We start from the raw sequence: 15,555 nt of genomic DNA, 5'->3' as shown, positions 1-15,555 counted from the left end.
TGAAATTGTTATAATGAACAACTATAACCAGGAACAAGGACATCTATGTAGATATTTATTTACGCAAAAATGTAAATTTGGATCAAGTCAGCCAAGATGTAGATTTTTAGTTTTTCTTTATCAGAACAGATTTTGAGAAATTTAGCATAAACTGTGAATGGGTGCCGTCAGAATAAGAGTCTAAACAGCTTATTAAAAATTCACAAGTAATCCACATGACTCCAGTCATTTAACATTGTAAAGCGAAAAGCTGTGTTTGATTCATTTTAACTTCAAAACATTCATTTTGGCTAAAATAAGAATAATCTCTCCCTAATATTGCTTTCTCTGGTGAAAAAGTCCTCTTATCTGAAAAAAATAAATACCCCGCTACATCATGGATGGCCTGAGGATGTGTAAATATTCAGCAATTTTTAATTTTTGGCTGAACTATTCCCTAAACTACTACACTATTGTGTATATAGATCAAGACATTCACAGGAGCTCTCAATTTTCATTTGTCAGCCTGAAAAATTACTGCAAGTTCTGTTAATAATGCTTCATTCTTTAAATTTGGGGAAGGGCCATAGGAGGGGTGTGTTCTTGATGTAGTTCTGGCAAGCAGGATCTGTGCCCCACTTCTTCATAGCTTGTTTCTCAAGGATGGGGATCCCACTAACGTGTCTCAGTAAGAACCAGACAAAGAGAGGAGAAAGCGCACTGAGGTACTGAGGTCCATGCATGACGGAGGAAGCAGACAGGAACAGGCCCGACCATTGCAGGATCTCCCCCAGATAGTTTGGGTGTCTGCTGTATGCCCACAGTCCATGATGAATAAACTTTCCCTGTGAACGCACGTAGGCTTATATGATTAATGCCTTAACATTAATTAAAATGTCATATGCAAATTAAAAAGCACTCAGGTCAGGATTTCTTGAAGCTAAATTCAAAATATTTATTTAAAAGTGAAGTGTGTAATTTCTGCATCACTTCCCCTGTCTACTATTGGTTGGACAGCAGATAGCCCCGCCCCAAACAAACACTTCTGGTTAAACCAAAGTACCTGCTTTAGGCTGGCTAGGATGTTCAAACAAACCAACCAACAAATGGTTCACATATAATTTCTGTATGTTTAACCCATGTGAAAAAATATGCAGTTTTCTAGTATTCCTAAAAAGGTACAACATAAAAAACTAAAATGGTCGAGAACAATCTGAGGGTTAAGAACAGCCAGTTTGATCCAATGCATTATCTTTTACAGCACAGGCCTTATAAAATTTATACTATTATGTTAAAATATCTCTTTTATGATATAAGTTATATGACTTAAGAGTAGTCTTATCAAGTTACTATTATCAGTGTAAATTATTACTCACAGCGTTATCTGGATCACTCCTAAAATTCCACTTCTGCTGGTCGGCAATGGCCTGTGTAGCAAAACCCAGCCCCCATATTCCCCAGCCAATATAGTCACGTGGGCCCAAGGGCTCATCTCTACTCTCACTGTTTAGAATTAGGGTGGGCAACAGGGTAATAAAGACCCACAAAGCTAGAAAAAATGAGAAGCAAGTTTAATTTTGATGGCAGCCTTTTATTCAGGGTTTAGTAAAGTGACTTTCTTAGTTGTTCTTAGTGTAAATCCTAATACTGGAATAGGATTTTCAAATAGAATAGAATTGAGATATATGAGATAAATGCCTTATTCATTCATTCACATGATCATTATGAGACAGAATAGAACAGTATAGAATAAGTAGAAAAAAAAACAGCTGATTTTACTTGTGATTCATAATACGTAAAATATAATATAATAAGTTTGTTTGCTGTGACTCTATTTTAGAATGATGTATAAAGACTGACCACAAATGGCCCACTGCAGCCATCAATTAACCATAACCATGCAAATAATCAATAGCAGTAGTTGAAATACCTTGCATGCTCCAGTACACAAAGAATGTCCCAGGGCTGTCTCTGACATTGTTAAATCGCCGGTCTTGTCCTTCCTTTAGGATTCTAAGAAAGAGAAATGTCCCGAGCCTGCAGGACAAGGCCCAATCTGTTATTTATTGACTTATTAACCAGACCTTAATGGATACATTAATACAACATGAAGCTGGACTGACTTCACTTTTATTAATGCTGTTAAAGCCACAAGACTCCAATAAATAGACCTGTCTTTTACTTTATTGATCACTTTTACTATCTATCTATCTATCTATCTATCTATCTATCTATCTATCTATCTATCTATCTATCTATCTATCTATCTATCTATCTATCTATCTATCTATCTATCTATCTATCTACCTACCTCAGACCCCAGGCAGTGACAAGTCCAGTTTGTACGTTCTGTCTAAAGTGGCCATTTCCACCCCATATACGACTCAGATGAGCCAGCAATATGAAGGTACCAGATCCTACAAAACAACAAAATTAATTTGTAGTTAAACTGATAAGACATTCAATATCCTGCCAGATATGGGCAGAGCAGCTGTGACCTGTATCCGTCTATTTTAAAAGTGAGGCGTGTTCACTGAATATTTTACCAGTGAACCTAAAGACAATTGGTAGCAAAGTTCAAGGATTCTCAAGAGTACACTTCTCAGAGAGAAAGAAAGAGGGAATAGCAGGGACCTGGGTTTGAAAGACTGAAATGATTGGATGATATTTGTACTCCACTGAAAAGGAATGCAAATTGAATGCTGACAGGTGAGTAGGAACTATTTTATATGTAGGAATACTTTGAATCACATGGATACTCCTCAAATCCTCATGGATAATTCTCATATCTTCAAACCCGCAAGTTGTGATTACTTTCTACTTGCCAAGCATAAATTGCTAATCACTATAGCTGTTAAAATTAATATATGCATTGTTAAACTGTTTATGTAAAACAAGCTGTTTTGAAATTGTTATAATGCATTTTAATTTTAATTATTTAAATATTACAGAGGTTTGTGTTTAAAATGTATGTTTCCGTTTACATATACCTTAGTTTCGAGGTTTGTGCCAATCTGTTTATACAGATTAACATAGCATATAGTTTTGCTCATGTGCTAATTTATATCTAAGATCATATCCAAGTTTTACAGTCGTTCTTTTTTCCACTAGTTTTCTGACAAATCCCGCCTCTATCTGTAGTTTGGCCAATTATACGACGGCTACTCTGTAGGTAACTTAATCTGATTGGTTGAGAGGCCGGGTTGTCGAAATATGGGTACAGGGATCGTTTACGATTATGCCTTGTGGGTGGAGACGTATTTATAGTGGTTAATATGTAGTTTAGATAACCGCTGTCTCGTAATACAATTTGATAACAACATATTTTTTCACGTTAAACAACAAAAAAAAAAAACAAGATGCATGGGTTGCAACGCAACAAAACAACTGCAATGTTTCAGGCGAAAACCCACTTTTATGTGCGCATACTGCATAAACGATACAAATCCGACGAAAGCAATAGAGAAAATATTACTATATCAATATCGCGCGACTACGCCTTTTGGATAAATCATTTACCTGCAAAGTCGTAAAACTTTTCCGTTTTGAAAGCGGACGCTAGTGCCCACCCGACCCACTGAATGGCCAGGTCTGTGACAGCACACTTGACCAACACGCTTCCCATGATCATGTCCAGCAGGTCCTGAAGAAGCAGCGATGCTACAAACCTGAGTTCATTCAAAAAAATCAGAGCAAAGTACAAAAATCCACATTTGTGAGGAAGAGGAGTGGCCAATGCTGCTTCTGTATGTACTGTGGCTTATGGGAAATGTAGTTTGAAAATATCTAATGCTTTTTATGTCACATAGAGAAAAGAAATGAATGTACAAAGCCCATAATAGAAAATAGAACAAATGCAAAATTTTACTTCCACTTATTTGATTCAGAAAAGAAAAGGGAAATGGAACAGAATAAGTTGAATCTTCATTGTGTGATATAAAATAGAATAGAACAGTACAGAAAACATGCAAAGTTCAGCTTCTTAACTCATTACAGTTATTTATATAGTGATTTTTTTTCAATATAGATTGTTTGGAAGAAGCTTCTCAGAAATAAATAGGAAAATAACAATGTTAATGTTGCAAAATTCATCCATTTTTCAATTTCAGCTGAAGGGCAGCCCTACAGAAAGCAATATTGTCATTATTCAGCTCAATTCAGTTCCATGTTGAGTCATAATATAATAAAATATATGACTCTAGCATCACTGTGACCCTGCATAGGATAAATGGTTTGAAAAATGGATGAAAAGTGCACTATAATATAAGCCTAATTTCAACATTCTCCACAAGTGGGCCCTTACATAACCATTCACTATAAAATATGACTCAGGGGCCGCCCGCCACAATGCTTAAATCATGACCTGGAAAGATAAGAACTTTATGACTTATGACTGTGGAAGAAGGTGTGTTTGGACAGAATACAGACGTATGTAAAGACACCAAGTCGTTTGCTTTAAAAATGTTCCTTTTATTTTCCAGGGCTGGCCAGGTAATTTGAGGGTCTATCAAAACATTATTCAAAAAGAAATCGAGTGGAGAACATGGCAGAGAGCAAGGCCAGCATCAGCTCGAAAGGAGGGGCAAATGTGCTTGCTAAACGGGTGCAGAAAAAATTCAATAGAGCACAGGAGAAGGTACGTGGCTGGAATCATAAAACACTGTCAAGAGCGTCAATGTGATTTCCAAAGTTTTCCTGTTTGAGAGCACAGACACTTTAGTGTTATTTTCATCCAATAATTGATCCAGTCACATGACATGGGAGTAGCTGACACAAGTTGCTTTATCTACTCCATGGACAAGAGCCAATGTAAACAAGCAGCTTCCTTCTCTGCTGAACAGTCTCCTTTATTGCCACAATTGTATTTTATTTGACTACCAAGGCATTTACTTTTCTATCTTCACCTACCAAGACTGTTTAAACCAGGGGTGTCCAGTCCTGTTCCTGGAAACTTCAGCTCCAACTGAACTGATCAAACACAACTGAAGCGGGTAATTAAGAGTATCAGGAGCACTATAAGTATGTTTAGGCAGGGTTAGAGCTGAACTCTGCAGGTAGATCTCCAGGAACAGGACTGGACACCCCTGGTTTAAGTCTTTCATATTTTATAATCTCACTCTGTCTATTGGAGAAGTCAGCTGAATAGTTCTATCTACAGCCTGATAGGAAGCTTTTTTCTTCGCCAGTGTGCACTTATCAATATTTTAAGGCTCAGGTGTAACATTCATTGCAGTGCTGTCAGTATAGTTTGAGAATCCCCTTGTCATGGCTGTCAGGTATGTAATATGTGATGCCTTTGCAGGTTTTGCAGAAGATTGGCAAATCTGAGGAGACCAAAGATGAACATTTTGAGCAGTGTGTGATGAACCTCCAATGCCAGCAGGTACATCTGCTATGGAAAACAAAGTAACTGCTTTGAAGATCAAAAGATTGCCTAATATGTCCTTGTGATCTCCTTTGCAGAATGATGGATACAGAATATACAAGGACCTTAAAGCGTACCTCAACGCTGTCACAGGTTGGCTCTTTACTATCAGACTCATAAAGGAGATCGGCTTCTTATGAACTGGATTACTGACATGCTTTATTTTTCTTGTGTGTTTAACAGTAATCAGGGATGCCTCAGGGCGACTGTTTCAGTCCCTGTTTGATGCCTATGATGATAAGTGGGACGGCGCAGAGGATCTTGGGGCAGTTGTGGAGGTTAGTCTCAGAGACCTGTAAGAATAGAAAAACAGAAAAGGTAACTTTAGAGTGTAGGACAGGAAATTTCACAGGCAAAGTATATGTTCATTGTGCATTTGTCAATAGTGATGATATATATACACACACACACACACACACACACACACTGTGGAGACTTTCCATAGGCTTCTATTACTTTTATACTGACCAAATGTTTCTTTCTATCACTAAACCAACCCCTTACAGAAAACCTGTTTGCATTGTTACACTTTCAGAAAAACATCATTTACTATTTTTAATACAAAAATAGTCCACATGTCAAAAAATTCAGGTTTTACTATCCTTGTGGGGGGGGGGTGCATTTGGTCCTCACAATGTAGCATACACAAGTACACACACACTTAAATTATAATTACCTATATTAATACAAATGTGTCTCTCTGTGTTCCAAAGGGAGAAGACCTTCTGTGGAAAGATTATGAGGACAAGCTGCGTGATCAGGCATTAATCACAATGGAGTCTTACATGAGCCAGTTTCCAGATGTCAGGGTAATAACGGCTGCCTCACATACTGGCAAATGCACCTTGCACAAAGCTTTCAATCATTTTTTAAAATGTAGTTTGAAAACTATTTTTTTTTATGATTCAGGAAAAGGTGGCTAAGCGAAACAGGAAACTTGTAGACTATGATTCTGCTCGCCATCACCTGACAGGGCTGCAGAATGCTAAAAAGAAGGATGATATAAAAATTGGAAAGGTATTATATGATATGTTTCAGAATATTCTGCCTGACATAGAGAAGCACTCACTCAGTAAGCTTGTTCATGGGCTTACTGATACGTTACAACCTCCCATGCATGTTCTTTTCTATCAAACATGACATTATAGCAACATATTGACATGATTCAGATTTAATGAAGACCAAATGTATAAGATTTCCCTTGGTGCTGTTGTTTTTATAGGCAGAGGATGAGATGAATGCAGCCAAGGTGATATTTGAGGACATGAACAGGGAGATGAAGATGGAACTGCCTCTTTTATTTGACAGGTGATTTTTTTTTTAAATATTACACAGATGGTTTAAATCTTAATGTCCATTACCTTAATTAATTTCTATTTGTTCTGCATTCTGTAGTCGCATTGGATGCTATGTCACAGTCTTCCAAGCCAGTTGCAACCTCAGAGACATCTTCTACAAGGAACTTACCAAGGTAAACCAAATGATTTAAATAAAATACTTGGAAAAGTGATTCCTCTGCAACTACCTGAGGTAATTTTTCTGTTTTGTCGTCAAGAACAATGACGTTCTACAGACTGTGATGAAAGAGCTGAGCACCCAGTATCCAGACAAGAGCTTTGTTGTGAAGAACTTCAACCGGTATAAGGCTTTATAGTCTGTTCTTCCATATATTTTTATTGAAATATCAGTAGTATAATACTTTATTTTACCAAATCACTCTTTTTGTTTTCCTTTTAAGTGCTGGTTCCTTGAAGAGAAGGTCATTTAGAGACACGTTGTCCCCTAGATCACTTAAAAGCTTTTATGATTTCCACACAAGTTACAACACCAGGGGATCTCTAAGGTAAAAATCATCATTCACAGTTTCTCTCGTTGCCTTGTAGATTTAAAAGTTGGGAACTAATGCCATCTGCTGGTGAATGTGCATGATTAATAACAAAGTGTTGCCATTTATGGTTCAAGCAATGAGTTACTCTAAAATTTTAAATCAAAAGTCTAAAATTACACAAAATTACTAGTAGTTGTATGTGTATTTGTTTAATTCAATCTATTTTGGCCAATATAATAATAATAATGTGATATAGCTTTCTTAGGATATATCCTATAAGATTCAAACTAACATATTTCTCTGTATATTTTCTATTACAGGAGAGACAACTCGTCCAGTTTTAGGTCTGACAGACCAGCATATGGGTCATACAGCCCTAAGCAGACCAGCCCCACCAGCTCTCAACCCCTTTATGCCAACGTCTCTGGTGCCAAAGATGCAAAAGGCAGCCCTACAAGACTAGATTATTTTACAGAGGAAGGTACCTCGCCCCATGAGCCACAACTGGATAACACCAGCTCCTCTGAAGATAAACCAGTGGAGGAAGACAAGAAAGCCAAAAAGAAGGAGTCCTCAGATCAAGAGACGCCATGCGAGGAGGAGTCTTCTGAAGAGGACAGTGATGAGAGTGAACTGAAACCAAACTCAAATATCACTGAAAGCTCCAAGATCAAAGATCAAAAATCACCTGAGATGGTAGGGGGCGATGGGCCTTCAGGTGTGGAGAATGGAATAGCTCATGACATTAAATCAGATATGGAACAACCTGAGGCTTCAAACAATGTGAGTTCTGTAAAGGTGTAAACATTATACAATACATAAGTGCATATGATAGAGAGAGAGAGAGACGTCTTTTAAAAACATTCACTACTGTTTGTCGTTACACTTAAAAGTTTGGAATAATTAAGATTTTTTAAATGTTTTATAGTCTCTTATACTCCCCAAGGTTGCATTTATTTGATTAAAAATACAGTAAAAACAGCAATATTGTAAAATAATAATAATAATAATTACATTAAAAAATGTTTTCTATTTTAATATATTTTAAACTGTAATTTATTTATGTGATGGCAAAGCTGAATTTTCATAATTACTCCAGTCTTCATTGTCACCATGATCCTTCAGACATCATTATAATATGCTGATTTGATGTTCAAGAAACATTTTTTTATTACAATCGATGTTGAAATAATTTGCACTGCTTAATATTTTTGTGGAAACAATGTTACATTTTTTCTTTTAGGATTCTTTGATGAATAGAAAGATCAAAAAACACCATTTATTTGAAATTGAAATCTGTTGTAACAGTAACATATAAACAACTTTTCATTCGCAGTCAATTCCTACTGTTTTATGTGCTTCCTACTGTTTGAAAAATATAGTAGATAGATAGTATACTGCAGTGTCCAGTAAGTATTTCTTTCTGAACATAACCATTATGTTCATTCTTAAATGTAACTTTTTATTTGTTTGACCTGTTTTTCAAGGGTGACCGTCCGTCAGGAGAGGTGAAGGAGGGAGCGACAACAGAGGCCCCTAAATAGCAGACAAAAGGTCAGCATAATTTGAGAGCACTTCCAACTCACACTCACGTTGTGCTCATGTGTTTCATTTAATCCACTATGAGTAGATGGCTTAATGTGTTTTTCATTTAAATTTCATATCTGTTTACAGAAAAGGCGCACTGTTTATTGGCAATACACTGGAATCGGACCTAACTGAGGATGTAAAATACTGCACTCTCTCGTGTTTTTTTTTCATGCTTGATCTTTTGAGATATGTTTTTTCAGAGAAATATTTAAATTCTGGGTTTTAATTCAAGAACAGATTCTTTTAGAATATAATCACTTTCATGGATTGTCTGATTCACTGTATGTGGTGGTCTTCCTTAAGGATTTTAATGTTTTTAGATACATAACTCAATAGCCTATATGACATACATGTATCTAATTGATCAAAGGAACAAATGTTTATAACGTAGGCTACTTGACAATCATCCATAATTAAATACATTAATAAAAATGTACTTGCCACTCAGTTGCCTATTATTTGACCTTTTTTCCGTCACGCACTTATAAGCAATTGAACTAATGATCAAAATCACCTTTCTTTTTTTCAGAGGTTAGTCTAGCATGCTTTAGGGTGGTGGTTGTTGGTTAATATTAGTCATTTCGTGGAACGCGACCATTGTTTGATTCTTCGCGGGAGCGGGCTGGAGGAAACGCTCGTGAACGCGAAGGGAAGTCACTCGTTTCAGAGAATCGACTCTTTCGAACTGTTCCAAGGAAGGATTAAATGATTCTTTGCGTCAATTACGTCATCTGGCCGTAATGAAACGTATGAAATGAAAAATGTAGTTTATTATCATTTTTTATTTTTATTTTATGTCATGTGCCCCAGTTCAGTTTGTTGAGCTATGATATATCTCATAAAATAATTTAATAACTCAACTTTTTTTTTTGCATTTACATTAGGCCTAAATATATATTTAGTCACAAAACGTTTTTACATGTTTTAATAAAATAGTAAAAATAAATGAATAAAACGACATTTATTTTACATCTAGCTGTTTGTTAGTGCGTTGATAAAACTGCCATACATCAAGTTGTAAACCTTTTTCCAGTGCTTTTCAAAATCCAGGTTTATCATGACAACAGTTGTGTCCGAATAAATCGTTTTAGGGCTATTGACTCGAAAACCGCTCAGAACGGATCGTTCAGACTGGATTTGTGAACCAGTTCATTCAACCGATTCACTTAAAAGATCCGAATCAAGTAAACGATTCCGTCACTAGATGGGTTGTGGTGGCTTCACACTGTTCTGCTTTGGCTTGAACGCTGCTTACTTTTCATGATTTCTCGGTCTGAAGTTGAAACTTTGATAATAGTGATCTGCATCTTCAATTAAAAGTAGTTTATCCGCGACTTTGACACTCAAGCAGGTACGTTTTTTTGTTCATGTTGGGCTGGAAGTGGATCTTTCAAATGTCTGAACAGCTGATAATGAGTTTTACAGCTCTTTGATCATTCACAGTGTGAGAGGGGATTTCCGACTACTATAAATCAAATCAAATCAACGGAATCGTGAGGATTACAGTTTTAGGTTGACCCTACTACAAGCAAACAAACAAACAATCGTTTCTTTGTGTAACGTTATTTGGGGACCCAGCACCTCTAGAGGTGAGCTATACTGGCTACATCACAATGAGAAACATTAAAAATGAGCTTTGTGTTTTAACCCTACGAGATTTGTCAGAAGGAAAGTTGATTCAGTTTAGGAAGTGAGACATATGACTGCTGCCACAGCATTTTATTTATAACTTTATGGCTCAATAGACAAAACGGGTGCTTTTGTGTCATAGACAGGTTTGTGTACATTATATGCATTAAGTGGGTAAATGAGTTAAATAATGAAAAGCTAATGCAAACATTTAATGTATATTAATATTGACATTTTCCCCTTACCACAGCATTAAAAAAAAAGAAAATCTTTGTCTTTCATCATGCCTTATCTGACGTGTATCCAACTTCTTCAAACTAGCATTTTATCCTATTATATATAGTCGTTGTAAATGTAATATATAATAATAACATCTCTGTATTTTTTTAGATTTTAATTTACGTATTATTAAAAATACTTGTGTCCCCATGTTATGGGGAACATAATTTAGCATTTTTCAAATAGTAATTCAATAAATAAAATAGTTTGTCATAATGACATCCTTTCAACAAGTGAAGTAATAATGTATTTTTTGTTGTATGCTTGTCAATCACATTACTATGATTTTGTGTAATAAACCAAAATCAGCATTAAATTCTCTTTTTGCATTTAGCAGACGCTTTTATCCAAAGCAACTTACATTGCATTCAAGTTACAGTTTTTACATTTTATCAGCTCTTGCTTTCTCTGGGAATCGAACCCAAGACGTTGCTAGCGCCATGCTCTACTATTTGAGCTACAGGAAAGCTTTTTTAATATGATTTTGAACATGTTTAACGTCAATATAAAGTTTAAAACTGTTTAATTTCAAAACAAGCTTAATTGTGGTCTAAAATGTATAAAAAAGCATTACAGAAACAGTTGACCGAAAATACAAAATTTGCTGAAAATTGACTCACCGAGATGTTGATGAGGTTGTTGCAGTGAATGGGTGCCGTCAGAATGAGAGTCCAAACAGCTGATAAAAACACCACAATAATCCACACGACTTCAATTAAAGTCTTGTAAATCAAAAAGCTGCATGCTTGTAAGAAACAAATCCATCATTAAGATATATTTAACGTTAAAAAAGCTCATCTACATCTTTGATGGCCTGAGGGTGAGCAAATTTTCAGGAGCTTTTCTTTTTTGAGTGAACTACACCATTAATTTAGCTTGAAATAGCAATTATGTGCAATTAATAATACAATTTATAATAACACAATGTTTAAAAAATGGCCATATCAGATTAGAAATAGCACCCGTTTTATAGAATGACCCTTAACCTGTGATGTATAGCTATATAAATATTTTAAAAAGCAGGTTGACATAAGTCTTTGAATAGTACTTGTCTTTCAAAAAGTCAAGATGTAACATTTCTAAAAGTCAGAATGATATTTAAGTCCCTGAACATTTAATACACAATTTCCTATTCCTCCACCCACATATAAGTGTCCCTCTCGTCAAACAACACCAATAGGCCTCAGTGGGACACAAACTGTACAGGTTGAGCAGTATATCTGTCTCACATCCCAGTGATGCTTGTCCACATTTAGTTAATGTTTTAACCGAAGTTTACCGAACAAGTCTTCGTCTGTTACAGAAAGCACATATTTATAAAGTCACAGTTGGAACTATAATTTTTCATGTTGAAATGACTCAACACTGTTTATTTTGCTCCATATAGGTATCTGTTTTAATACAATTATGACTTTCACCATGACTAGCATTGCACCTACCGGTAAGTTCTACATCTTGTCTTGTAATATAAAGAGCAAACTGCTTGAAGAGCATTAAAAGTTTCCCTCACAGGCTTCAGGTGTCACTCACTCATATCAAACAATGAATCTGAACATTGTAATAGGCTAGTATAACATAATCTTGGCACTAGCACTATTTATTTTGCTTACTTAATATTTGTACACGAGTCTAGCCTGACCTCATTTGGGTCTAGAAATGTTTTATTAGAGGCAATACTTAAGCTTTAAATAAAATCTATGCACAGTTAATGCCTAACACAGTGCCATGTTGCATTGATTATTAATCTGATTACTCTTCAACAATGCTGAGCAGTTTCTCGAGCTGGAAATGGTTGTAATTCCACATTTAGTGCATGTAATCTTGACATACAGGTTTTGTGTCATCTTCAGTGTTGTGTTCTTTTTTCCTCAGGGATAGATGTTGCATCAACAACTGCAGCTCCATCGCAAACAGACACGACTGTCATTGGAGGTAATTGACTTCTAGTGTATTACCTTAATGACTTGGACAATCCTAGAATGCTTTAGTGGTGATAGGTACACAGTATACACAGTGTTTGCCAGCAGGTGTCATGATAATATTACATATTAGAGGTTTGCCACCTGACTCAAACCTCAAGCCTTTGGGTCTGGTTTGGGTCATTCGTCATGTACAACTTCCAGATTTGGGCTTGTGACCAATTTTATATATTGTCATGTAAGATTTTCTTTTGAAAGACATACAAAAATACAGTAAAAACAGTAATATTGTGAAATATTATTACCATTATTATTAAAATAACTGTTTTCTATTTTAATATATTTGAAAAGTAATTTATTCCTGTCATTGCAAAGCTGAATATTCAACAACCAGTACTCTTCAGTGTCACATAATCCTTCAGAAATCATTAATATGCTGATTTTGCCGAAACATTTCTTATCAATGTTGAAAACTACATATTATGTAAACCACAATAAACGTATTTTTTCATAGTTCTTTGATGAATAGAAAGTGCAAAAGAACAGCATTATTTGAAATAGAAATATTTTATAACATTTTATATCTTTGCTGTTACTTTTGATCAATTGAATGCATCCTTGCTGAATAAAGGTATTCATTTCCTAAAAACAAAAGTTAAAACTTTTTATTAATAGTCTATTTATTATATATCAATAATTGAATTATTTTGCTGAGTTGTTTTGCCATTATCTGTCAGGTTGGATTGTGTAAATGATACTTTATTATATCAATTACATGTATTATTTCATATCAATTGTGTATTTGTTTATAATGCCATATGAAACATGCACAAGTTTGATTTCCAAATTAGGAAGACTTTTTTTTTTTTTTTTTTAAATCATGTGATTTTAATTATATTTATAGATTCATTCCAAAGCCTCTACTTTCAGAATACCTTTATTATTATTATTTTTAAAAGGTTTTAATATATTTGTATTATTATATATTTTATTATTTTTTTGGTTAACACATTCTTTAATGGTTCTTTTTTTTTTTTTTTTACTAAAAATTATAGCATTATAGTTCTAGTAGACTGTCTTTGCTTAATATCTGATAACACCTTATTTTGATGGCTCTTTAACAGACATTATATTAACTGTAAATAACTACAGTCTACTAATACTATAATGAGAGTTAGGTGATGTGTAGTTGCAAAGTTATGTATAGTAAAGCGGACCATCAAAATAAAGTGTAACCTTGAAGAGTACCATTTACTTTGTTTGATTTATTGCATATTTCTGGCTGTTTAAAATGATTTTTCTTTTCTCTTTTAGTGGTAATTGCCCTGATCCTGCTGACCCTTGTTGTCTGTGGGTTCCTGCTGTACAGATACCTGTGCCACAGTAAGGGTGTTTACAGAACCGCAGGTGAACCTGCTCCAGGAGTGGACCCTGACCAGGTCTACAATGAAACCGTCACTGAAAACAAGAAGGAATACTTCATCTGAACTGCTTAGCATCAGAGGGATTTAACCCATGATCAATACGCATGGACTGCTGCAGACATCTAAATAGTCTATGTAGAGAGGTGTATGTGCAAGATATATGGGACATAAACCACTAGTCTGTGCTGTATGAAAGAATGTTTAGTTGAAGGGATACTGCTAGGTCGAGTTTTATGTTGGGAGGATAAGCCAAAGTAAAAAGTTGTTTATTCATGAGGTCAATAAGCTCACTATCGGTTTTCGTATGGTAAAGTTACTGGGACAATCATTTTTTTGCTGTCAAGTTTTTATACGTTTGTATATAGTTTATAGTTCACTAAAAACAAACTCTAAACTCGCTGCTTCAGCAGAAACAAGAAGGTTCATATGCAGTAGTTATCAACAAATTATTTATCAGTAATTATGGAATCATTATCAGTTATTACTAGCGTTCAAGTAGCATAAGTGGCACTGCACCTCAATCAAACGGCAAACATTAGAGGCACTGTACAAATTTGCTTTATTCATTTGCAGCTTTTCAAAATGCCTTTTCCCTTTGATCATTTTGCTTTATTTATTGGCGGAATTCTTAGATTATGAATAGTTGGAGAGTCCACTGTTTCAGTGCCTTATAAAACATTTAAATGTATTTTACTTTCTTTTTTTATTATTATTGACATTTTATAATTCAAAATGTATTTTTGTTACATAGGCATGCTGTAACAGTGCCAAATTTGTTATTATTTGTAAACATAAACATGCTGATCATAATATCAGATGCATATATGATACTTGATATTTTTTTGTGCAGGGTTACAGTCGTATGTTATTTGTTATGAAAATGAATGAAATTTATATATCCGATTCTGAGTAATATTTTTAAATTGCGCTATCAATATGATACTGCAGTTATTGATTATAACACAATGTCAAATACAGGTCTCTAGCTAGTTGAAAATTGCAAGTAAAACCAAAATTAAGATTTAATTTGAAATGAATTCTGTGCTAATAGTTTTGTTGGCGCAAAAATTATATTTTGTAAGATATTTAACTTCCTATAAGAATTGTGATTGACAAAAATATAATGCATCATCTCCAATATCTAGAGTCATTATTTCATTGGAATGAATTGGTGACTTTTGACAAACATTTGTAAGAACCTGGAGATAAACCTCCAAATATACAACCAAGCAGACAAAAAATATATAAACATGAACCAGTGAAAGACATATTACAACACAGATTGTCAAAATTCAAAATAGCTTTTATTCTAAATTTTGTTTTATACTTAAGGTTTAGTATAAAAAAAGTTAAGTGCACCACATTTTCATTGGAGACCATTTTGTCATGTAGCAAACTAGGAAGGACCTCGGTTCCTTGATGCTGCAGTGTGCATCCATTCTAACCCATCACAATCTTTTTATATTATATATGTATATATAT

The 15,555-nt window shown here is 34.8% G+C and overlaps 1 protein-coding gene across 1 annotated transcript; it reads left to right on the top strand.

Moving 5' to 3' along the window:
- The first annotated feature begins 4,460 nt into the window (after positions 1-4,460).
- On the top strand, positions 4,461-9,268 carry LOC306860415 (bridging integrator 2-like). Its single transcript, XM_079402117.1, has 13 exons — positions 4,461-4,615; positions 5,282-5,362; positions 5,443-5,497; positions 5,588-5,682; positions 6,118-6,213; positions 6,314-6,421; positions 6,627-6,712; positions 6,800-6,875; positions 6,960-7,042; positions 7,143-7,247; positions 7,553-8,015; positions 8,720-8,786; positions 8,907-9,268. Exons 1-12 carry the CDS (start codon positions 4,523-4,525, stop codon positions 8,774-8,776), a joined length of 1,398 nt encoding a protein of 465 aa, XP_079258243.1. The 5' UTR covers positions 4,461-4,522; the 3' UTR covers positions 8,777-8,786; positions 8,907-9,268.
- Positions 9,269-15,555: the final 6,287 nt, after the last annotated feature.

Source organism: Barbus barbus (genome assembly GCF_936440315.1).
Source record: "Barbus barbus genome assembly, chromosome: 41".
NCBI classification, from domain to species: domain Eukaryota; kingdom Metazoa; phylum Chordata; class Actinopteri; order Cypriniformes; family Cyprinidae; genus Barbus; species Barbus barbus.
This window is presented reverse-complemented; position numbering and strand designations above follow the sequence as displayed.

Coding starts and splice junctions, on each gene's coding strand:
- LOC306860415 (XM_079402117.1), top strand. CDS start 4,523: ATGGCAGAGAGCAAGGCCAGCATCAGCTCGAAAGGAGGGGCAAATGTG. Junction 6,214..6,313: donor GCCAGTTTCCAGATGTCAGG/GTAATAACGGCT, acceptor TTTATGATTCAG/GAAAAGGTGGCTAAGCGAAA. Junction 8,016..8,719: donor AACCTGAGGCTTCAAACAAT/GTGAGTTCTGTA, acceptor CTGTTTTTCAAG/GGTGACCGTCCGTCAGGAGA.